This window comes from Chanodichthys erythropterus, chromosome 13, assembly GCF_024489055.1.
Source record: "Chanodichthys erythropterus isolate Z2021 chromosome 13, ASM2448905v1, whole genome shotgun sequence".
NCBI classification, from domain to species: Eukaryota; Metazoa; Chordata; class Actinopteri; order Cypriniformes; family Xenocyprididae; genus Chanodichthys; species Chanodichthys erythropterus.
In genome coordinates, this window is record NC_090233.1 from 26,024,606 (window position 1) to 26,050,899 (window position 26,294).

At 37.0% G+C, this 26,294-nt stretch overlaps 1 protein-coding gene across 1 annotated transcript; it reads right to left on the reverse strand.

Annotated features, from left to right (window-relative positions):
• Nucleotides 1-1,011: 1,011 nt before the first annotated feature.
• On the reverse strand, nt 1,012-14,721 carry slc6a4b (solute carrier family 6 member 4b). Its single transcript, XM_067406067.1, has 13 exons — nt 14,355-14,721; nt 13,086-13,220; nt 12,683-12,902; nt 10,480-10,618; nt 10,244-10,378; nt 9,424-9,527; nt 8,080-8,207; nt 7,804-7,916; nt 7,032-7,163; nt 6,675-6,774; nt 5,828-5,928; nt 1,308-1,475; nt 1,012-1,168 (listed from the first exon to the last, which is right to left on the reverse strand). The coding sequence occupies exons 1-13, from the start codon at nt 14,572-14,574 to the stop codon at nt 1,088-1,090; spliced, it is 1,776 nt and encodes a 591-aa protein (XP_067262168.1). The 5' UTR covers nt 14,575-14,721; the 3' UTR covers nt 1,012-1,087.
• Nucleotides 14,722-26,294: the final 11,573 nt, after the last annotated feature.

Sequence of the window (26,294 nt, forward strand, 5' to 3'; positions counted from 1 at the left end):
ACACAATAGTGTTCTCTTACCCCTTGTGTGTTTACAGATGCTGGATACTGCAGCTCAATGCAAATCAACATGTTAATTAAGGCGCAACAGTGCAAGGCTGTTCACACTAAGAGAACGAAGGTGGGAATCACATACAAATCCATAGTACTGGATGGATAGATACGAATATTCAGTACACCTTTATTCATTTTTTTCAGACATATATACAAGCAAAACTCTCTGCCACAACCTACAGCGCAGACATAATATAAGAACCACATTTTCAACTATCCATAATAAGACATTCATAGCAATTTAGTATTTGGTCCCATCCAGAGTTCAGTAACATCCTCAGTTCTTTATTTGGAAAAAATGTGGGAAGAAAATGAACACATTACACATAGCTAGGATTTGGGCTCAAGTTCTGTTAGAGAATGAACATTTCAAACAGTCATATAGTGTTAGTTCCAATTGAGGAACAGAAGAAACCCTTATTTTTGTAATTTTTCCCATTTCTTGGTGAGGCACAATATCAATACAGGTTTAACAAAGTTTTGACAAAGTAGCTACAATATTTAGGCAGAGTTAAGGCAGAAAACACCATAATGATTAAATCTTGACGATAGTTATTTAAAAAATAATAATAATAAAAAATGAGCGAGAAATGTGTATCAAGTTCTCTGTTCTCATTTTCTCATTGGCTTAATTTCTCACAATGAGGTAATCTCACTTGCATGTATGTCAAAAAGCGTTCTGTGACCTGGAATGTATATATGACTTACAATGTAAAAAATACCACTGAACTCTTCATTTTATACGTACACCTTAAATTAAAAAAAAAGAGCATCAATCATTTGTAAATTGCACAGCATGTTAAATAAGGGACTTTAACTTAAGTTTTCATTTTTTTATATATATATATATATAAAATCTAATTGTACATCACTTTCAAATAGATCATTCTTGATTGGTAATTTCAAATGGACAAATCCCTGAAACTATGCCAAAGTTGCTCTTTACCCTTATAATAAACTCTTAGTTTGCTGTGGATACATGTAACCCACTATTTGTGGCCTTTTTATGCACGTTGTGTTTTTCTCTCAGTGGTCTATGGTACCGGACTTAACCCCATACTGTCAGCGTGGATATCTGGCAGTGTTCTCTCCGGTCGCAGACATACAGCAAGGCGCTGAAATCGGATTGAAAACAATGTGTGAACTGTACGCATTTTTATAATTTAGTAGACTCCTCCTGAGATCTATAAGGATTATTTTCAAGGGGGAATCTACCAAGTGGAGTAGCTCTAATGACTCACATGCATGTCTCACCTGTTTAAGAGAGCCTGGGGTCCACACAAGCTTGTACACCATGTATATGGGGATCCATATGAAGGAGGAAGCTCCAATGACAAAACCAACCGTGATGCTCCAGTCTGGGAACTTGTAGTCGAATAGCGTGAGGGGTTGAGGGTTCAACAGTGAGCTGATAATAATGTACTGAAGAAATGAACAGGGGGAAAAAATATTTAGTGACTTTAAGTCCCCATGAAATCAAATTCTAATTTTTGGGGGGAAATTTATATTTATATTGCAGTATTCATTATAAGTGATTTATCGTTTAAAAACTTTACGTGCTCTCATTATCTTTAACCAAAATAACTTCCCCTCCCTTTTGCAGCGAAATCTCTTATCCTCTGTTTACTGGTGCGAGGATGGGATAACCTGTCACTCACATGACATCACAGCAATAGCAAACCACATCCATCCAATTACTTCCCTGATGGACAAAATCAAGTCCCACCCTACATTTTCTCTTGTTTGAGAAGCCGTTTCACTCATATATGTCACAACAGAGAAGAAAAGACTGTAGCATTTTGTACATACAAACAATATTAAAGGGGATCTATTATGCCGCTTTTCACAAGACGTAATATAAGTCTCTGGTGTCCCCAGAATGTGTCTGTGAAGTTTCAGCATCATCATTTACTATATCACTACATCACAGATCGTTTATTATAGCTTGTCATATTTGCAGTAGCTCCTCACTGCAGTACACCAGATCCAGGGGGCGGAGACGGATAGGTTTAGGGATCAGTGTTTGGTGTAGGCAATCAGAACTGTGATTGACATGACCAATAATATCTTAAGAATTGGCTGCAGGGCGGCATTGGCTTTGCTTCTGACGTCAAACTTGGATGTGGGCCGGGTTGGATGTCCACCGCAGGCTGCAGCGATACGCTTCTCATGTAAAGTGGAAGGACTTGGATCTGGATCCAACCTCGCCCCCTGGATCTTGTGTTCTGCAATGAGGACCATCTCCCTATTTGGGTGTGAGCAAAAACACACTGTTTTTGTGTGTGTCCCTATTAAATGCAAATGAGCTGCTGCTCCCGGCCCCCTTTCGAAAGCTTGTGCTTTGTTTGGTTACTCAACAACAACAAAACTGGAGAATCTCACGCAGCCAAAATGTCATAAATTGTCAGTAGCGCTGTTGAGCCTTACATGTTCGAACCAGAGTCAGACACTGATGGAGAGACTTAGGAAGAAGTTACAACTTTTAGAATGCAACTGGACGTTTTTGAAAGGTTAGTTAAAGTCCCTTTAAGACTTGGCGGCCATCTTTGAAACGCCTCTCGGGCATGCAAGTGCAGCTCCTATCTCTTTGAATGGGAAATTCTCCAAAGCTGTTTTCCAAGCTTTCGATTAAATTTCATATTTGAAATCTGACAACAACTGTCTCATAAATTATGTTTCTAAATGCTTGAATCATAACCAAAAACTGTATTTTTCAGGCTGGATCAAGCTAATGCGCATGCGCAGTCCCAAATGTGCGTCTCTTGTGCCTCATTTTGGAGGGGCGCGTCTGACTGTTTCTGTAGAAACCAGAGCTTCTAAAGCCCCGGGTATACTTCAGCCGTCCGCATTTGTGCACCGTCCGCATGACGTATTTTCCGGCTGGCCGCACACCACGTCTGCACACAGCCCAAAGCCCCGGGTATACTTCACTTTCCGCGTCCGGACGAGTCACGTCAAAGTATACTAAACCAAGAATGCACGCGGATGACAGAGTTCGACACATACGCAGTACAGTTTTTTTCTATACTATTACCAGACAACCGGACATTCGCTTGGCAGGATCGGAGAAGAAAAATAGTGCAGCCACCATTGCAACATAGTTCAGGAGATATACCAAGAGAACAGGAATCAAAGACGATGGAGAAGGCATGCTTTTGAGTTTACTCGTCTTATTTTTGAATCGTTCTTTACACACTCTTCTTCGACGACTGCACATTGTGCTCAGTACTGTGCGTATTGCCACCTAGTGGACTCTTCTTTCCTGCTTGCGCATGCGCTGTGGCATGCGCACCGTCCGCATGGTCTCAAAATTTGGGCTGCGCGCGGACAGGGTGTGCGGCTGGCCGTGAGCCCTCCGCATGACGTAAATTATGTAAAATTGCGGACGGTGCACGAAGTATGCACGAAGACTGCTGAAGTATACCCGGGGCTCAAATTTTGAGACCGCGCGGACGGTGTGCGTGCACAGCGCATGCGCAAGTAGGAAAGAAGAGACCACTAGGTGGCAATACGCACAGTATTCACGTATTTCACGTTTTGATATATGACATAAAACACACCAGTTATAACCCACTTGTGATTTTTTAAACTTTTTAAACTGTCTTAAAATTGGCGGTTGCTAACAAAGTGCTAAAAGGGACTACTTCCTTTGGCGGGGACTTTAGACATCATCATGACAAACAGGAAATTTGGACAGCATTTCTCATTAAAAGTGGATAAGTATTCATAACAGCACAGATCATAATCAGTAAGCATGTTTTTAAATAGAGTTGTTTTCTAAAGAAAGTTTGAGGACGCTTGGTGGTGACAATGTTGATCCACGACCATGGTGTGCTGTAGTCTGTTTATAGCCTACTGTTAGCTTTTTATATCTGACTACTTTATTTAGGCTTCAAAATCTATAAATGTTGTGTTAACTTGTAAAGATTATCTTGATAGACAAAACGTGTAAGTGTCATAACTCTTGTTAAACACAGAGCTTATTTTCTGCGATTTTCCAAAAGTCTATGGGAAAAATGCATAGGCTTTCAGTCAAGGGAACACGTGCACCGCTAACTTCCAGGTTGGCCTACAAAAACGCGTCATCCCTGGGGCACTCTATGACACAATAACTTTTATTTAGAAGGCGGGACTTATTCCCCCATAATTCCGCATTGCACTTTCTCCCATTCAAAACAATATGAGTGACGCATCTTGTGTTATTCTATAGTCTTTGGGTTAGTGGATAAATGTATGTAGTTGTTGTGGAGTTAAGTTGATTCAACTCATCGACTAGCATGTTACCATCTTTTGTACAAATCCAGACCCTTGTTAGTGAAGGAGTCCGGTGTAAAACGATTTGCTTCACCAATTTACCGACTTTCTTTGGCACATTTTCTTCTTAAAAAGAAATTCAACCATGGTGTCCTCAGTGGCTCAGACAAGTACAGATCTCTGCAGGACATTAATGATTGATGGGCGAGGCCATAAACAGAGGTGCGTTTTTGACAGCGTTACCCGATTTGCCCACGTCAGAGTGTGAGTAGGGTTTAGGGGTGGGGTCAGGTCGGGTCGGGTGAAGGGGATAATTTTCATTGCATGATATATAAACACCCACCAGTTTATAAACACCCACAAATACAGAAACGCCCAGTTTTGTTCCGCAGAGACCACATACTCGGCTCAGAGGCCTGGAGTCAATGGAGACTCTGATGTTCGTACATCAAATAACAGAACATTTGTAATGTTTTTTTTTTTTTTTTTGACGAAGACATTGTATATCTCCAGCTGCTATAGCGAGGAAACAGCGGACTGATGTGGCTCACTCAGGGTGGTATACAAATAGGGCAGATCATCACCAGTCATGGGCGGGGCTTACGTAAGAGTAGGGGGAAAACTGAAACCCTGCGTTTGGAGAGACTGTTTATGATTTATTGGGATTATTAAAAAAAAAAAAGAAAAAAAAGTGGACTTTTACCATTATAGGCTAGTTGTTTACACACACTGTGGACACACATCTGTGTTCAAAAGTGAATTTTGCATAATAGATCCTGTTTAAAACAGTGTGTCATTTGATGACGAAAAAAATTTAAAACATTGAAAATTTCTTCAAAATATCCCATAATTTTGAGAGTCTTTAACAATGAATTCAGATTAGGATACTCTGTAGGTCACTGCAGTCTTTGTGAGTTCATGTGGATTGATATGTTTGAGAACATGCTTAAATTGAGGCTCTGATCGGATTATTTTATATTCAAAAGGTCCATATTATCCTGTAGACCTTACACATCCCTATGGGGTCTATGGAGACTGGAAAATTTTAGTGTGGTGGCCTTTGTGTCTTGAAGGAACAGTGACAAATGTCTTCTCTCCAGCATTTCAAATAATGTCCCAAACACTGTCTCAGGAGATGAGACAGGCAGCCATTTATCATGTTTTTTAAAGAATGAAAAAAGTAGAACAGGAAAATTATGATTGTGGAAATGTCAGGCATGTGTGCCAGCTCAGGCCTGTTGGGATTAGCTATAATGCATGCAGAAGTATCTGAGGAATATTAGGCTATAAGAGTGCATGCAGTTTGACATTTGCAGACTGGGAATTGTGACCGTGTGGACAGGTGAGTGAATGAGATTATAAAGGTAATAAGGGTGGAAAGGAGGTTGTGGGTGCTTAAATAGTTTTGAGCGCATGAAAGATGACTTTAACATTTCACCGGTCGTCACACTCTAACCAGCAGTGACACTTCACACATACTGTATGGGATGATAAATCAGAACATCTTTGTGTAAACTTACAGCAAGAAATGCAGGGCTGATGGCTACCCAGCAAACTTTCCAGAACAATCCTGGAGTATATCCCAACATTGACTTGATATCATTGCTGAACCTGTTAATACCTGGAAAAAAATTAAATTAATTTATATAGTAAATTTTGTTCATGCACACTTAGACATGATGTTTATACCCAGCTAACATGAATGTTCTTCCATAGTTATCTGGTCTTTAATAATGTATAAAACCTTGTTTCCACAGTAATTGCGACTTTTTATCTCACAATTCTGACTTTTTTTCTTGCAATTGCAAGTTTACATTTCGCAATTCTTGTGACTTTTTTTCTCGGAATTGTGAGATATAAACTCCTAATTGTGAGGAAAAAAGTCAGAATTGCGAGATACATTGTCGCATTGTACATTGTTTAGTAGTGGAAACAAACTTCATAATAATGTTGGCACAAAAACATCTATACATCATTTATGGAAAGTTTCACAGAAACGTTTTAGTTGTATGTTGATCTTACATTTTTTAAATGTTACTACTTATTTCAAAATGTCACAGAATATTTTTACAGAATTTTCCCATAATGTTTCCAAAATAGAATGTTCCCTTAACGTTCGCATAACCAAGAAAAATATTTTTAAAACATTTTGAACACTTTGTTTGCTGGGTATATAGTATACATGTTGTGAAATATTATTACAAATTTAAAATAGTGTTTTCTATGTTAATATATTTTAAAATGTAAATACAGCCAGCTTAATGTTTTAATATTTTTGTGGAAACTATGATTCATTTTTATATCATAGTTTTATATATTTTGATAGCATTTATTTGAAAGAGAGTTTTTTGAAATATTAATTCTTACCATAAAACCAGGATACTGCTGTGGCCTCCAGAAATACTACAGCTATAATTGAAGAACCAACTCCAAATTCTTCAAGTAACTTTACCACATATGCACCACCCTTGCGAGGAAAAAAAAGTTACATAATAAATAAAGTGCTGATTCAAACACCCCAATTGGAAATTACAAGGAGCAATTTTCAATTATTTATTTGGTGAAAACACTATATCCCAACTGTCCTGCAAGATATGTAATAAAATTCTATATTATATACTCTACTATTATCATTTTGTGTTAAGATGCTAAAATATTCTTATTGTATTGGTAAACGTCATTGAACATAGACAAACTAAAATCCAGAGGTTCATTGAAACTCACTTTAGTAAGGGTGCTGAGAGAGCCCAGAAAGCAAACAACCACCAGTGCTAGAACAAACAGCTCTCTCCGATGGGACAGGACATCTGGGTACTCGTCCATTACAGCTGTGATTATGGCCTCAAGCCCACCAAACTGAGGTAGGAAAGCACATACAGACAGAAAAAACCTATGAAAACTGGAGCAAATGTTTAAATTCATGTTTACAGCTTGCAAGGCAGAACTGTATTGAAATGTCTCTTTCTTTTTTATTCTACTTCTTCACAATTTTCTACAATTCATTTCATCATTTCAGACTTTGATGTCCATTTTCTATTGCTTTTTGAAATATAGGCAAGTTAAAAGTCTCACACTGGCTTACATCAGCAATGATGTCAATGTATTAAATGCATATTGAATTGAGCGTTTTCTTGCATGTATTTGCATAATTTAATTGGTATTCTCTTTCTTAAGTCTCTTTTAACCATCTATAGCAAAGACAGTGTTATGTATTGATTCTCATGCAACAAAAAACAAGATGTGTGCTGATTGTCATGACTACAAATCTTAAGGTGGCTCTGATGCTATATTTAATTTAAACAGAGCCAAAGCTTAAAAATGTAGGTTTTACCTAAAACTTTAACACTATTCTTTTTTAACCTCGTAAGCACTGGTATTTTTATCTGTCATTCATTTTTCACATAAATTACAGTACTTTTGCTGACTGCACATGCATATTTAGAAATATTTTTTTGTTTGTTTATTCACATTTACAGGCATAGTTGTATATACATACAGTGCTGTCCAATCCAAGAGTAATCATCATTACAAAGAAGATGATGGCAAAGAAAGTCGACCCAACCATGTTTGCAATTGCTTCTGGATATGTGATGAAGAGCAGACTCGGACCTAGAGGAGGTGAGGAGTCGAAAGACAAACTTGAAGTAAAAGTAGTGATACTTTATTTGTAGGACTGTAAGTATACAGTATATTAGGTTTAAATTAGCACACTCACAGTAAAACTCAAAAAAATTTAACTACAGTACTAAGATAAGCAAAAGGGAAAACTCACCTTTGTCCTTGGCTACGTCCTCAACGTTTACATTTCTCTGTTCAGCCATATATCCCAGGACAGTGAAAATAACAAATCCTGACACAAAACTTGTCAGGCAGTTCACCAGACTGGTTACAATAGCATCTCTGTACAAAACACAAACAAAAAGTAACTTACAAAGTTGATTATGCAAAACTCGCCATGGGTGGTAGGTTTCTAGGGAGTTGCTATGCAGTTGATCTGGGTGGCTGCTTACTCGCCCAATTTAAAAGAGCCCATGCCCAAGTCTGTGTGATATTCTTGCCCTTAGATATGATCCCTTAAGATTGACCATATGCCTGCCTACAGTCTTAGAGTAGTACACAATTCAATTTCCTCTGACTCAACTATGCTGCCCATTCATCTCTTCAAACTGGCCATAATTCTCAGTTCTAATTTTGTTTTTATATAATTTACCCATGGGGCAGGGCATTTGTTTCAGTTCAACATATGATTCATCAGATCCCAGTTCATTCTGATGGCATTTCTCCTCAGTTAGTGGACACAGAGCCAAATGTAAATAAATGGCTCAGCTATAGATAGAATCAGAATTAAGAATGAGTGGAAATCACATTGGCCAGAATTGGCAGGTCTGTTTTGTTACCAATACACCACAGTGTATCACTTAACCATTGTTGTTCAGTTACAACATACACCACCATTTGGGGTCAATATGAAGAGATTAATACCTTTATGCAGCAAGGATGCATTAAACTGATACAAAAGTAACAGTAAAGACATTTATAATGTTACAAAAGATTACTATTTCAAATAAATGCTGTTCTTTTGAACTTTCTATGCATCAAAGAATTTTTAAAAAGAAACTGTTTGCTGCTCAAAATATTAAGCAGTGCAACTGTTTGCATTGATAATAATAAGAAATGTTTCTTGAGCACCAAATCAGCATATTAAAATAATTTCTGAAGGATCATGAGACACTGAAGACTGGAGTAATGATGCTGAAAATTCAGCTTTGCCATCACAGGAACAAATTACATTTTAAAATATATTTAAAAAAAATAAATAAATAAATAAAAAAACACGATATTTTAAAATATAATAAACAGTTTTGTAAACAGTATTTTTGATCAAATAAACAGTCTAGGTGAGCATTAGAGTCTTTCAAAAACATAACATTTTGAACAGTAGTGTGTGTTGTTAAAATGACAAAAAATTCATTTATGATTCATGTATTAACTCCAACAAGGAGTATTCTTAATATCTTTAAAACAAACATGAAGAACTCATTACAAATTCTGATGAATAGAATATATAAAAAATTCCAGTAGATCAACGCAATGAAAATGAGGGTTTTGTCTGTACCTGTAGCAGTTATTGTTGAAGGGATTATAGCTGGACAGGGCAAGCAGAACGCCAAAACCAGGACCAAGAGAGAAGAAGATCTGCGCAGCTGCGTCTACCCATACCTACAAAGCATTAGATACTGTAAATAAGGTGTTGCTACTGTAGAAACAAAAACAAGAAATGTTGATAACAGTATATGAGTAAAACTTAGAATCATCTTATACTAATAATTTTGAAAATTCCCTATATTTCAGTTTAAATTTAGGATGAGTTAGGAAATGGTGAAGACATTGACATAACAGTATATAGGGAGTAGGCGGTGCTTGCTCACATCTGAAGATTTGTGTGAAGAGAATCGTTTGTGTGTGTGCATGAACGTGTGTGTCAATGAGTATGAGAGCCTTTCATGATGGAAAAAAATTCTAAACCAATTACGCATCTCATTAGCCCCAGTGCTTTATTTTTGCTTCTCATCACGGTTCTCTGCAGCGCTGCATCACCTTGCAAAGAGTACTGGGCTTATACTGCAAAGATCACACGGCTAGAAATATGGATATGCAGTTTACATATTGCCTCCCTTGACCATTTATATATCTATAAAAATATTCATTTATCATCTCAGAATTTATGAAGAAATACGCTCTTTATGTAGTCAGTTCAGCTACTAGTGATTCATGAGTTTCATGTCCAAATGCCTCAGGTCCTTTTTTTATTACTGCATTCAAAAGATTACAGCAGCAGATTTAAAAGGGAAACAGATCAGTAAAGAATGTCTAATTTAACAAGAAATCAGTGACAGTCAAAGGGAAAAGAGAGACAATAAAAGAAAAGCACTAACGCTGGTCTCCTGCAGTTTTTCCCATTTGGGATTGAGGTAGAACACCACTCCTTTCCACGCTCCTGGCAAAGTGGCACCACGGATCATAAGAATCAACAGCACTACGTACGGCAGGGTGGCAGTCACCCACACTACCTGAGAGAGACATTAGGATGAGAGGGTTTAGAATGGGTTGGGTTTTTTTTTTTCTCAGAAAAATAAAGCATGTTTCGTTTAGTTTTTAAGGACTAAGTAACCTTTCCTGAAGTCTTGACTCCTTTCCACAGGCTGAAGTAGACAATGGTGAAGATGAGGAAGAGGCAGAGCATGAGCTGCCAGCGAATGTATCCCACGTTCCCAAGCCCAGATGACTCATGAACTGCCAAGACATTCCTCCTGTTTTAAGATGGATTTACAAAGGTGCAGTCTGAAAATATTCATTATTATGCTCTCAGTGACCTGAACTACAAAGCAGATGCATGTAATACTTCAGTGTACACAAGTTTACAGGAATATATACTGCACTATAAAAAAGGTTCTGAAACGTAAGAAAGAAATGTTGGCACAATTTAAAATATGAAAGCAGTTCTCCCCAAATAGAATAGTTTTATAAATTATTTTGGATTAAATTTAGTCCATATTGGCCCAGTTTCACAGAGAGGTCTTAGATTAAGCCAGGAGTAGGCCTTAGTTAATTTACCTCCGGTTTCACAGACAAGGCTTAAGCCTAGTCCCAGAACAAAATGTATCTTAAAATATGTCAGTGCCATTTTTTTGTCTCGAGATGAACACCAGTAATGTTTTTTTCTAAGGCACATTTATAAAAGCTACTTTAATGCCCTAATTGAATTAAGGCCTAATCCTGACTTAATCTAATACCTGTCTATGAAACCAGCCTTTAGTAGCTTTCATAAATGTGCCTTAGAGAAACCATTACTGGTGTTAATTTTGAGACAAAACAATGGTACTGATATATTTTAAGGTTTGTCGTTGCAAGTTACATGCATTTTAGTCTAGGACTAGGCTTAAAGGGTTATTTTCAATTTATTCACCGTCAAGCCATCCTAGGTGTATATGATTTTCTTCTTTCAGTCAAACACAATCGGAGTTATATTAAAAAATATTCTGGCTCTTCAAAGCTTTATAATGGGAGTGCATAGTAACAGATATTTTGAAGCACATCCATCCTCATAAAAACAATCCATATGGCTTCAGGGGGTTAATAAAGGCCTTCTGAAGCGAAGCGATGCATTTTTCTAAGAAAAAGATCCATATCTATAACTTTATAGATTATAATCACTAACTTCCGGTAACATCCGTCCGCGCATTCACGAGAGATTCGAGTTCCAGCGTATGACACAGGAGTAGCATAAGCTTGTAGTAGACGCCTCTCGCTTTTCAAACAAATAGAGCTGGGCAACAAACTCAAGCTCTTCCCACATTTCTCTTTTAAACTCGTTTTAGACCGGTGTTTTGTTTTGCTCTATCCTGCGCTTCCGTGTTCATCAGTATGTCATGCGTCAGGTCAGAGTTCACTCTTTCACAAGAATCGACTAGCGTTCGGAGGCAAGCGATTCTAGTTTATAAAATTATAAATATGGATTTTTTTTTTTACAAAAACTGATTGCTTAGCTTCAGAAGGCCTTTATTATCCATCTAGAGCCGTATTGGATTGCTTTTATGATGAATGCATGTGCTTTTTTTGGGCTTCAAAATCTTGGTTAATGTTCACTCCCATTAAAAGCCAGAATATATTTTAACATAACTCTGATTGTGTTTGACTGAAAGAAGAAAGTCATATACACCTAGGATGCTTGAGGGTGAGTAAATTATAGGGTAATTTTCATTTTTGGGTGAACTAACCCTTTAAATCTTGTCTGTGAAACTGGGCATATACTTACTATGCTAAGTCAATCCTTTTAAACTCGACTCGCTAAAATCTATGTTTGCAGAGCAGCAGATATGTTAAACCAAATGAGGAAAATAATGTTACATAACTCTTTTCAGATTCACTCTGGTGACAGTGCTGGGTATGTATTTTGGATTATTTAATCAGATTTCAAATATTAGATACTTGTAATTAGATTATATTATGTTGCTCATAATCAGACTATCTTTACATTTTTATTGATTACATCATTCTTTAACATTCATAAAATGCCATTAAATTATTCATAATTTATTGATTCTCACTAATTATATATAGTCAGATTACATTACCTAAAATGTGTAATTGAATAGATTGTCACTAACTAAAGTTAGTAGTTATCATGTAATCTGTATTCAGTAATTGACTATCCAGCACTATATAGTACACATTTGCAACGTTCAACTATAATGCCCACCCCCATCATTTCTTTTTGCTACATCTAGCCCTCATTTTCTTTTCCTCTCCTGCTTCCATCTTTCTTTGTCTGCCATATTTGCCTCCTTTCAGTGCAGACACTTACGTGCACTTACGTGTAAAACTCCTCGGCAGGTGAGCGTGAATAGTTTGTCCAGGTTACGTTATCTTTCCCAAAGTAGTTAGTGCAGTTTTCTGTGTTCCATTCATTATCACAGCTGGTCCAGGGCAGAGTGCTGCTGAACGAGGAGTAGAAGTAGAACAGAGCCCAGGCGATGATGGTGTTATAGTAGAAGGACACATACAGTGCAATGATGCAGATGGCGAAACCAATACCTGACAGGGAAGGGGAAATGATGTCAGTGTTTTGTTAATGAAATCTCTCAGTCTAATATAGTCTTTTTTTGTGTCTTTTTCCATCTCTCTCTTCATTTCTTTCTTTTTTATATCAATCCAGACTTCAAATATTTAATGCAGAAAATTACACTATGAGACAGAATTAGATGACATTAATCTTACCTTTAAAAATAGGGCAAATATGTTTCCATATGGATATGGCACCTGTTCTGTGAAACTGTCCCAGAGCTAACTCCATGTAGAAAAGTGGCACCCCTCCGAATACAGCCATCAGGACATAAGGAATAAGAAATGCACCTAAAGAACAGAATTATAACAGGTCAAACTGTTTTTTTTTTCCCTCACAAAAATAAGTTAGATTAACAAGGAAAAATTTGCAGACTTTAAATAAGTTTATTAAAAAACAAGTACTTAAATCCTCCATTAACTAAATGTTGTTCTGTAAGTTGATAAAGCATGTTCCAATTCATATCATTAATAGGATTCTTGAGAAGAGATATGTTTATACATCTGTAGTCAGACACTTGTTGATCTTAATATCTGCCCTGTTTAAAAATCATGAATAACGTTCACATGACATCTGCTTGACAGGTGTTCTGAGGCAGGAGTTTAAATAAACAGAATTATAATAAGCATTATTTCATTTGAGAATACAAACAGAAAAAAAACTTCTGGTCAGAATGCACTGTATGAATGGATATCTGGTAGAAACATGGGAAACCATGTCATGTGTGAAAGAGAATGAAAACAACAACAACAACAACAACAAAAACATTCCCCCTATATTTCAGTAACTTTCTACTTTAGGTTTGTTACATCAATAGTTTTTTTATTATTATTATTACAAATATATTAGAATTCTTATATTAGAATTCAATTCTTATATTGTTTCTTTCAGTTAGCTTATAAAAACATTGATTGGGTATATTTTTCCCCTTTGATAAATAATTATTTGAAATTATATACACTGTAAAATAAATATTATGATGATGATGGATAGAAACATTTTCAATAAATTTAATTTCTACTCGTTTTTAATGAGTTTCAAATCTTTTTTTTTTTTTTTCAAAATGGATGAAAAGGTTGTGGCTGCACTTTGATCACGTTGATTTAGCTTAAATTCTACACACCTAGCTTTTCAATTTTAGTAGGCTGAAAATGTTTAATGTAAAAAATGTTCCGAAAACTTTTGCTCTGTGCTTATTTGGTAGCTAAGAGGTTTGTTAAATGCTTAAAATGAACAAACTAATAATTTCAGCACCGTGGACAGTTCATCCGCCTAAGACTGACACCTGCACTTAAAATCAATTTCACTTCTAAAAGTAATAAGACACAATTTAACAGTGTTTGTTACCGATTAGTATTGCGTAATGTAATACAAACTGTTCATAAAAGTAAAAAAAAAAAAAAAAAAAAAAAAAAAACTCTTACCGCCGCCGTTTTGATAACAGATATATGGAAATCTCCAAACGTTACCGAGGTCTACCGCAAACCCAATAACTGATAAAAGAAAATCCATTTTTTTGCTCCATTTATCGCGGGATTCTGTCTGAATGATGACGGGCCCCGGGTTGCTGTTGTACCCGGCGTTGTTTGGAGGACCCGGGGCGCAGAGGTTCCCGTGAGCGATCACTTGCTCTTGGTGGGGCATCTTCGGTGATTCGGTGGTCCGGTGGCTTGGCAAAATGCAGAAGTACTAACAGACTACGTAGGAAATGGCTTTTGTGAGTTTTTTTTAAATGTAAAAAGTAGTAAGAATAGTTTTTTGTATTATGCTCGACGTGCGGTCAAAAGAGTCTGTGCGGGGGACCGCAGCATGCTGCTGTGGTTGATTTCCCTGCTGGTGGGAGTAAGAGCTTCAGGATTAACCACGAGTCCCCCACCTGAGCGCGAGAGCTGTGATCGAATAAGATTACACGCGGGAGATGCGCGCGACACCATCACTCACCCCTGACATCCCGCGCACCCAACACTGCTATCACTCAAATATAGACTTTTCCAAGAGCGCGCTTGAGTCCTCAAGAAATATTGCTTTTTATAATTATTTGTCAGCGTAATAACGTCAATATTATGAAGAAGAGGAAATAAAAGTATGGTCAATGTGTACTTTTAATGGAAATATTACAGTTGTTTCAGAAATACCATATATAAAAATATAAATATATATAAAATTTTGTAAATTTAATACTTTCTTATTTTCCCTCAACTGGAATTAAAGCTATAGAACTTGTTGAACCAGTAACAAACCAGGTAATGTTCATACTTAATGTAATAAATCTATGATTAGAATATAGTAGATGGTCAATCAGATAGTTAGCCCACAATTCTAAAACCAGCTAATAATCACCTTATATAGCTATAGAAAGCAGTGTACTGTAAATAGCCAAACACACTAAAACAAAATTCATGTTGGTCTCAAATTATAAACTGCAGTGATAAATTTGAATTTAATTATTGATGAAGAAAACTATGATAACTTATCAAGTAGAACTGACAGTAATGATTGTGACAAGTTAAACAAAGATTAATTTTCCAGCAGAACCTTCATACCGTTTATTGATTTTGACTGAACCTGCATCATCATTTGGCACCCGCTTCGAATCAAATAGTCAAAAAATAAAATTACATGAGGCATATAGATGACAATGGCAACAGAGCTATAGAAACAAATACAAAAAAGTCATTTTAAAGCACCCACAGTACAATATACATTTATGTATGGGATTTAGACATGAATATTTTGGAAATAAATATTATTTTTTATATAGCGGGATAAAATGACAACCAAAGTAATAAAAGATACTCTAATTTCAGGGTTTTTTTAAATGTCGAAACTGGGGGATTGAGGATTGTTTTTGTTTACTCAAGATGTTTATTGTCTTCACCTGTTTTGTATACCTTGGCAATTGTATTGGATGAAGAATGGATTGTGAGGCTTCAGACCCATGTTATTTTGACAGCAGAGCAGTGTGAATAACATTTTGAGTTTCTCTGGCTTCCTGAGCAGGCAGATGTAATATTATTTACTGGAGATCCAGGAGAGTGTATCTGCTCTGTGGTCTAACTGTCCTCGTTAGGTAAACCTAATAAAAAGAGTTAGAATCAAATCCACAGCTTTTAGCACGGGCTAATCGAAAAACTCCTAACTGGATATAGAGACTGCAGTAATCGTGTAGACCAGTGGCCAGAGAGTGCAGCAAATAAAGTTAGAGTCTCAAAATGGAAGCCTCCGTGAGGCCTGGATCATGCCCAAGTGAAAGAGAAGATAACTGAAGTCCACATAGATTCATAAGACAGGTGCGACTGCATATGCACATTTATTGCTATTCATTCTGATTACAATATGCTGAAAATATACTGCAATTAATTGCAGCTTCATGAGTTGTAATAGCAGGAAAATGATTAATACCTACTTTAAATGTAGTGATACATTATTGACTTCTTTGTAGGTATTCTGGGTTAGAATTGGTTCGGTATTCTTCTCGGTCCAACTCATTAACGTACCCATCCTGCAAATATAGTGAAATCACTTGATTTAAGAAATTTACACTTGCAGGAGAAATAATCATGTCATATCTGTATTTTTGTAGGTTTTCAATTTTTTATATGCCAAGGACCCCCAAAATATGATCATCCTCATGAGAAGGACCCCCATTCTAAAATTTAAAAGGCAGTTATATATTTATATTGTTCTTAATATTGGTCTTAAGTATAAAGACCAAATTAATACTGTGGAAAAGTCGATTATGTTATTTTTTCTTTTTTTGTACTGTATTATTTAAATCAAAATGTATTTATTTTTATATTTTACTAATTATTTTAATGTTTTTATTTATTTTTATTTAAATCAAAATGTTTTTATTTATTTTTTAATAAAAATTTGTTTATTATTTAATTAATTTGTTTCAATATTTTCTATTAATTGTTTTATTTTTAATTTTTTTCACTGATTTTCTCAAATCTTTTCCATGGATCCCCTAGCACTTCCTGTGTGGCCCCCTGGGAGTTCCCGGACCCCAGTGAAAACCCCTGAAGGAGAACGCTGCATATTCTGATTGGTCAATCGTGCCATCCAGCGGTAAGATGTTTCCTAATAGTCTAATATTTCCTTCACAGTCGTCAATGTTAGCAGCAGATCCTTTAAGTAAGTTGCGAGGTGGGGCCTCCATGGATCTGACTTGTTTGTTCAGCACATCCCTCAGATGCTTGACTGGATTGAGATCTGGGGAATTTGGAGGCCAAGTCAACACCTCAAACTCATTGTTGTGCTCCTCAAACCATTCCTGAACCATTTTTTGCTTTGTGGCAGGGTGCATTATCCTGCTGAAAGAGGCCACAGCCACCAGGAAATACCATTTCCATGAAAGGGTGTACATGGTCTGCAACAATGCTTAGGTAGGTGGTACGTGTCAAAAAGCCTCCGCCGGCTTGCCTTCGTGATTCATCAGATCAGGTCACCTTCTTCCATTGTTCTGTGGTCCAGTTCTGATGCTCACGTGCCCACTGTTGGCGGTGGACAGGGGTCAGCATGGGCACCCTGACTGGTCTGCGGCTATGTAGCCCCATACACAACAAACTGCGATGCACTGTGTATTCTGACACCTTTCTATCAGAACCAGCTTTAACTTCTTGAGCAATTTGAGCTACAGTAGCTCGTCTGTTAGATCGGACGACATGAGCCAGCCTTCACTCCCCACGTGCATCAATGAGCCTTGGCCGCCCATGACCCTGTCGCTGGTTCAGCAATGTTTATTCCCTGGCCACTTTTGATAGATACTGACCACTGCAGACCGGGAACACCCCACAAGAGCTGCAATTTTGGAGATGCTCTGACCCAGTCATCTAGCCATCACAATTTGGCCCTTGTCAAACTCATTTTTCCTGCTTCTAACACATAAACTTTGAGGACAAAATGCTGACTTGCTGCCTAATATCCACCCACTAACAGGTGTTGTGATGAAGAGATCATCAGTGTTATTCTCTTCACCTGTCAGTGCTCATAATGTTATGCCTGATCGGTGTATAAGTCAGACAGATCATACAGATAAATAAAACATAGGAGCTATAGATTGTGAATATTTTGGACTCTTTAACACTCAGTGTGGTACCACTAGCTTGTTAAACCTCACATTATTTTTGAAAATCTAAGCACATGCCAATAAAATGGCAATGAAATTTCAGTATATACATTATAAAAGATCACTTGTTGTACAACACAGCAGGCATCAGTATAGTAACGCACTACAACCAAGAACTTGGCTGATGCTCACAATCTGCTATCATAGGACATTTGTCTGGCGAACGCCAGTAACACCACAGACCTGCGCTCTCTTCTTTCATACAAACGCAACTGCTGTATCTTGCATCTCAGATTGTAGTGAAAATTACCTCAGATGACTTCAGTATTAATATTACTGTAATACTGCAGCAGCGCTCTTCTTGTTGCTAGCCCGATTGTTTTGTACATTGTAACAGACTATATTTTCTTAGAGAAAGTTTAAAAATTATGAGTATCTGTAATAAGAGGGATGAAGTACAGTCACCCAGTAATTTTTATATTTATATAAATTTAAATTTACATTAAGACACCATTACCACCTAATATGAAAGCAAACTCACAATTAACTACAGCTTCTAGCTTCTAGAATAATTCTTACAGGAACTATATTGAAACCATTTCCTGTGATCTTTGACAATTGAATATCTTTTCCCACCTGAGAGGTTATTTACCTGTAACTTGAACTTGTCATGGGAAAAAAGACCTTATTTGTCTGCAGTCCTGTAACAAAATCCGACAATGACTTCATTTTCAGCCTTGCACTGCTATTTAAAGAATAATATGTCACTGCCCGGTATTGATGCCCCTCCTTAAACCAAGACCACTCATTTTTAAATATTATTTACACGAGACACCAACCAATACTTGCAAGATTTTCCAGCCAATTGAGTTTATTTCTTGGCTGAGTAGGTCTTGGTCTAGTTATTTAATGGATAAATATAACTTATAAACCAAGAATGGAGTTCTTTTTGGGTCGTGTTCAAAACGAAACAATTCTACACGAGTAATGGATTGCGTGATTGAAGTTGCTTTGGATAAAAAGTATCTGCTAAAAGGCAGCTAACTGCATTAGGCCAGTGTAATATGAAGTTATTTTGGCACTGTACTAGGGCTTTTACAGTGCAAACTACATCTCTGAAAGCTAAAATAAACCAGAACCTTTAGGATGGCTTGCCAGTTTGCTAAGATTTATTCATAGTCAATATACAAGTACTTACTCCAGAGTCATTCAAATAATGAAGTCATGTTTAATGCATGAATTGATCTCTTGCTGTTGTGCCAGAGGTACATCAAAGCAATGATTTAAAGTATTATGGATCACCAGAACCTGAACTGATCCTGATACGTCTTACATGAACCTTGATTCTTGGGAAGCGTAAGCTGATATATATTTACACGATGTCAAATGTGACATAATAACACTCAACCTTTCATATGTTCTAGGGAGCTGATCGGAAAATAGTTTAGATGTTTCTCCTGTGATTACTAAGGGTAAAATGAAAGAACAGGCATCAGATCAGGTTAAAAGGGCAGATTAGTCCCGGAGCGCAACAGACCCCCTACAATGAAGCCTAGGCAAGTTGCTGGGTGCTCCTGTCAGGGGGAGTTTATGTGTGCGGTTAAAAGAACATCAGGCTGACAGGGACTCCCTCAACATGCCTTGCTGCCCATCAGTGAATGTCTACTTGGATCACACAGGGCCGTAAGCAGAGTGCTGCTGAGCGGCAGACTGACAGCTGCTTTATTGTGTGAATACAAGGCTGAAGTCCAGAACCAGCTGTTGCTTATTGTAGCAGCATATTATATATTAGTTCATGTCTTTTTCACTATATTCTACCTGCATGATGATAATCATAATGGATTTCTTTGTTGCTTTTGATAATAATGGGATTCATTGGAATTCTTTTTTTTTTCATAACCATATATATATATATATATATATATATATATATATATATATATATATATATACACACACACACACACCGATCAGGCATAACATTATGAGCACTGACAGGTGAAGAGAATAACACTGATGATCTCTTCATCATAGCACCTGTTAGTGGGTGGGATATATTAGGCAGCAAGTGAACATTTTGTCCTCAAAGTTGATGTGTTAGAAGTAGAAAAAATGGGCAAGCTTAAGGATTTGAGCGTGTTTGACAAGGGCCAAATTGTGATGGCTTGACGGCTGGGTCAGAGCATCTCCAAAACTGCAGCTCTTGTGGGGTGTTCCCGGTCTGCAGTGGTCAGTATCTTCAAACAAATTATGCTTTTATTCTCCCAATAATTTCTGCTAAAAGCAAATGATGATTTGCTTGATGAAGTAACAAGGCTTTCTCTTAGTCATTAAATGAGCAAGTGATCGTGAGATGCTAAGTCATGCCGAAGTCCTCGTCAACTCATTCAGCCAGGATCTTGTCAATAGTTTTACTGCTCTCATAACAAAAAAACATCATCACTACTTAAGTACCCTCCTCCCACTGCTTTAAGCCCTTCGTGAGAGAGTAATCCATTCTTAGCACACTTACACACACAGGAGCTGCTGATCAATTCATTTAAAAGAGCACAACCCTTTCATCTGCATTTTGTGCACTGCCCCACAGAGGATTATTCACAGCCACCTCTGACATAATGTGACCTAGTATCTTTAGAAAATAAGCCTGAATCCATAATGTAACATAACAGTAATTGCTTTGAAGTGAATGTATGATGAACTCAAAAATAAGATTTCTTTAAAAATAAAAATGAACAAAATGTATTAAAAAAGGTTCTTCAAAGGTTCCCTTATAGTTCTATTTAGAACAATATCGCACTGAAGAACCCTTTTATGCTAGAATGGTTTGTGTTTGGGTTTAGGGTTCTTAATTCCCGCCCTTCGGTTTTTTAAATCTGTAACTGTCAACAAAAATCTTTCAAAGCCATTTTGTTATTGTTTTTCTGGAGCTCAACCATCCAACCACACAGACTGTTAATATACTTTCAACATGATATGAAATTGTTTATACATTTTTATAAGCTTTAAAATTGTAAAATGGTTTCCTAATCACACAGTCCTTTTTCTTCTTTTAGTTTTTTTAACAGAAGTGTGACCAGCTCTGGTCAGTTGAGGATACTTCTCCGCTAAGCAAGTGAATTTATGATCCATTTTGTTAGTGTTTTCAATTATTACTTGGGTTTATACATACACATGCCCAGTCACAAAAACATTAAAGCCATCCCATGATTTTTTTTATTACTTTTTCCTTATACATTGTGAAGAGCACACATATATTTACAATGGCTACTTTTGACCTTCATAAATAAATGGAAGAGACACATTGTAACTGTAAACTTGTGTACTTCTAGCCAGACAGATGCTTTCACACCCCACAACCTCATCATCAGCAGAGAGAAACTGCCACCAAATTACATCACAATGCACTCATAATGAAGGAAGTAAAGACATAATAGAGGATCGTGAAGATATTTCAGTACCTGCTGTCAGATTTTTTAAAACCCTAATAGAGGCTGTAAGGTATTATAAAACCAGGCAGATAGAGGGAAAAAAAGATCATAATAAATAATATAATAATATATGTTATTATGAAATGGTAAATTCCTGTCCTTGATTCTGATTGGTCAATAGATGTGTTTTATTCATGATAAAACATGGCGATGACTGCTTCACCCAACGGTTCTGTGTATCACTACACAACAACCTTAACAACCACTCTTAGCTACGTAAACTGTATGTTCTCATTTAATATTGTTCATCGAAGCTTACTGTATTATGTAGAAGAGTACTGTGAAAAAGACATCGAGTTTTTTTACCTGCATTCAGATTTAGCATTTTCCTTCAGGTCAGTCCTATGTTCATAATAAAAAAATAAGTTTAAATGTCCACTGCGATATCTTGTCCTTTTAACAGTTAAGGTGTTTTCCCGTTACTGACAGCACTAGTCAAAGCATGTCAGTTGCATCTTGTTCCGTGTTCACAACAATTCATTCTTTTCAATGTAAAAGTCTTCACTACTGACTGACACACTCATAAAGACGCCGCCATCTAATGGCGTAATAATGTAAGTTTTGTTGCTGTTCACAGTCAGGAACTATTTTTTTCTGGCGCAACGAAGACTTGAAAGTTTACTTCATGAAAGTTGCATTGATATGTATTTTTGGCTTTAATATTTGTATTGTGTGGTAACTGTTATATAAAAGCAATAAGCTACTCAAGGCAAGTGCTGTATCGTGAATAAGTCTTAGCTTATTTACGGCATGATTTATTCATGATACAGCACTAGCCTCTCATACCTTATTGCTTACTTAAAAAGGTTCTTCATAACAATTAGGTTCTGTATAGCACATTCAAAGCATGGTTCTTTGTGGGAACTTTTTGCGTTTGGTTCTGCTGTTGCTACAAGCTAAACTGTTTTTCTTAAAGTTGGCATAAAACAGAAGTTGCGATACCCTTTCTTCCCTATTGTGACATATATCCAAGTGAAATGGCTTCTCGAACAAGAAAAAAAAAAAAATGTAGGACAGGATTTGATTTCCATCAGAAATTGACTGGATAGTTGATGGTTATGTTTTGTTATTGCTGTGATCTCATGTGAGTGACAGGTTGTCCCACCCTTGTGCCAGTAAACACATCATCAGAGAAGATATATCATTGAAAAAGGGAGAAGTTATTTTGATTAAAGTTTATGCGGGCACTTGAATTTAAATTATTTTAAATGATGTGCATAGATAAATCATTATAAATCATGATACTGCAGTATTCCATAAAAAAATAAGAATAGTCAATTATGATTTCATGGTGACTTATGAGTATATGCATCATGTATACTTTTTTATGAAATTGATATTAATTAACTAACTCGGGTAAAATAATTGTATGACTCGTCTGTTGATCCTTTCATTTATACATGGGATCTAGAATAGGAAAGCGTGATAGATTTTCATCAGCCAACAAAGAAGCAGCTCAGCATTAATGGAATAAGTAATCTCCTGATAAACTTTTTTTGTCATGGAAAGGTGAATTGTTGACATAAGTGATGTGCCATTTCTATTTGACTCTTTTGCAGCATCAGGCTGCCAGCTGTCATTTATTGTGTGATATCAGGTTGGTATACTCACTTGGAAAATACATGTGTCCATACACAAAGCCAAGTTAACAGTCATTGTAGCATTGTCATTTACAATTATACACCATGCAGGTGTAATTGATTGCCATCTTTCTCAATAAGCACAAGTTGGAGTACTGTAAAAAGCTATTTGACGTCTGAAATATTGTCCTTTTTGAAACGAGGTTCATGAGCTTTGGTGCAGTGCACACGCTCAGGACAAAAACTACTGGCTCATGGGTAGATTTAAGTCTGACCTGGGTCATATCCCGATAGATCCCTTGGCCTCTTTCTCACCCTTACTTTCCACTTTTCTAAAAAAAAAAAAAAAAAAGTCCATTTTGCCTAGCCTATATAACATCATAATGGACCATTCTTAGGCAGAAGGGTTTTATTGTTATGAGGAATAAGAGTTATGTAAGAGATATAAGAGTTATGATATGTATGATAGCTCTTCTCTGCCCATTGCATTTGTCAGTGCAGACAATGCAATTGTGTTTTCAATAGGAGACTGTGTAGGCCTCTGGAGAAGGAAATGCACACTACTACATATAGCCAGTCCAGTTAGAATCATGTGATCATCTTGGGCTGCCAAGTGAGGCATGGTGTCTTCATTCAGACTTTCATATCAAAGAGGCTCTATGCATCTCCTCTATCTATCTATCTATCTATCTATCTATCTATCTATCTATCTATCTATCTATCTATCTATCTATCTATCTATCTATCTATCTATCTATCTATCTATCTATCTATCTATCTATCTATCTATCTATCTATCTATCTATCTATCTATCTATCTATCCATCCATCTATCCATCTATCCGTCCGTCTATCTACTTATTTATTTTACATGGATTAAAACTTTTTGCCTGTTGATTTTGCTCTTCCAGTCCATAAGTCATGTGCACCGAACTGAAAACAGGATTTGTCTGGCCTCCTGTCCACCTAAATCGACCATATCTCCTCTTGCCAGCTCAATCTACATGACAGCTTTCTCCTTTAGGTCTGCCCTCACCTGTCTGATCATCATCACTGTGTCAATCAACCTTTCTGATATACAATATTAGCCTGTGGGAACACAGCAGCATGATCTTCATTCCTGCTTTTTGAACCTTTTATTGTGTTGTCATGGAAATAGTAGTTTGTTTTACCTTTTATTTTGTATATTTCTACATTATGGAGAAATATACCTAACTTTTTAATGTTCATTTTTTTTTTACATTTTTTTTTACATTTACATTACTCTGTCTAATATTTATCATTGGTTTTACTATTTTGAGGCATACTAAGACATACTGTTACATCTGCTCTCCTATTGGTGTTTTAAGGTCACCACCTAGTGGACACTGCCTTGTATTGCATTATATTTCATGAAATTATTTTATGTCCTCTGTGCTAAACAACTTCAATTTTATTTCATTTTTGTTCTGTATAAATACCTCTTTTACAGGATCAAATCATGCTCTGGTCTCATAGAAATATCACAGATGGTCAAATGGTTATAAGTCCAGCAAAATGTGCCATTTCTTTTCATGCCATTGCAAAAATAAAATAATGATAGATGTGTAAATTAACTACACTTTTTATTTTCACAACAACAACAAAAACACTAGTAAAATGTAATATTATGCATCATTATTCACTTGATACTGAAATGCAATATTGTTTAGATAAGTAAATGTTCAGCACAGTCATCTGAATCATATATAGGCCTATATCAGTATGTGGCACAAGTGATTCCCTTAGAATATGAACTACGTATGTTAATCCCTAATGAGGTGATACCCGTTTAAGCTTGTGTACAGTACAGGATCTCAGATTCCACAAATTTAGGAAAGCTTATTCAACAAATCCATACCTGATTAATCTCTTCAATTTATCTCTCTACTGTCGATATCTTTGATGTCTTATGTATATTCCTCTTTACCAAGCCTTCTGAAAAGTCCTTCCAGCATCCAGAGATTTTCATGACATTTGAAACACCTCAGTACAAAAAATTTACAATGCAGCTAATGTTCAGTGTGGTTATTAGCCTAATCGTCGACTTTCAACCCGCTTTGTATTGTTACAATATTGGTAGTAGATGTAAATGAACAGTGTTTACTCATTCTCCATGTTACCTGGAGCGAGAAATTCATGTTTATTTTTCAGCAAATGTCTGCCGCAAAATGCGTCATCTGAAGTTTGCTAAGTATTTCCTACTAAAGCAAGGCAGTATTCGACTCTGGTGAGCATATCCATAGTGACCTTGGATGGCAACATGCCCAGTGCATTATGCGTGTTGAAGTTCCCTTTTGATAAAACTCCACGCAGCATCTAATAACGACGCTAGGGGAATGGCTCAGCTTGATGCATGTAGCTTCTGAAGCATGTGGGCACTAATTCCAATCCTGATTGGTGCAATGTCACCCCGTGACGAGTGACTGCCTACCGCAGAAGCTAACAAACCAGTGTTAGCTTCTGTGTTTTCAGTGAGCGCTCTGTGTTACTGTTCATCTTATTTGGCGTTTGTTTGTCCTGTAGGGCCTCATATACTTTAGATATGGTGTATAAGCAGTTCAGATCATATGTGAGCTGCATCTCGAGGGGGCTGACTGCTCACTGTGAGCGTCTCCCTCTTAGAACACTCTGCTCCCACCTGGCCCCTTTGATGAGAGTGGACAGGTTCGCACCTCTCGTGGTTCTGGTGGCTCAGATCATGGAGGTCACAGATGTAGCTCGCAGAGAAGTTTGAGATGGTCACAGCCCTTTCTCAGCTCTCACCTGCCGGCTCCAGTGCTTTCACACAGGATCTGGAAGCCCACTCTGCAGCTCCTTCTGCCCCGAGTGAGAGTCTGATGTTAGCATTATCCAGCTCTGAGGAAGGGGATATAGTGAGCATCGAGGCAGAGGATCTTGAGGATTCACCACCTCTGTCCCCTGCTTATGAGGAACTGGTGGAGTTTCACTTGTGTCATCGCCAAGTTGAATATCGATTGGCCAGCCGAGAAACAGGAGGCGCGTAGTAAAAGCAAGCTAGACATGCACTTCCTGTCCAGTAACACACAACCTCCACACCGATTTGTTGAGGTCCTGGAATATGCCCCTTGATCTCCAACAACGCTACGATTGTGAGAATGAAGGGGCATGGCTATCCCTCAAAGCCCCGACCCTGCCCACCAAACCCTGTAGTACAACATCATCTTTAGTAGGCAAGGCATATAT

Coding starts and splice junctions, on each gene's coding strand:
- slc6a4b (XM_067406067.1), bottom strand. CDS start 14,574: ATGCCCCACCAAGAGCAAGTGATCGCTCACGGGAACCTCTGCGCCCCG. Junction 7,164..7,803: donor CTCTTGGATTGGACAGCACT/GTATGTATATAC, acceptor TTCCTACCTCAG/TTTGGTGGGCTTGAGGCCAT. Junction 5,929..6,674: donor AGCAGTATCCTGGTTTTATG/GTAAGAATTAAT, acceptor ATTTTTTTCCAG/GTATTAACAGGTTCAGCAAT.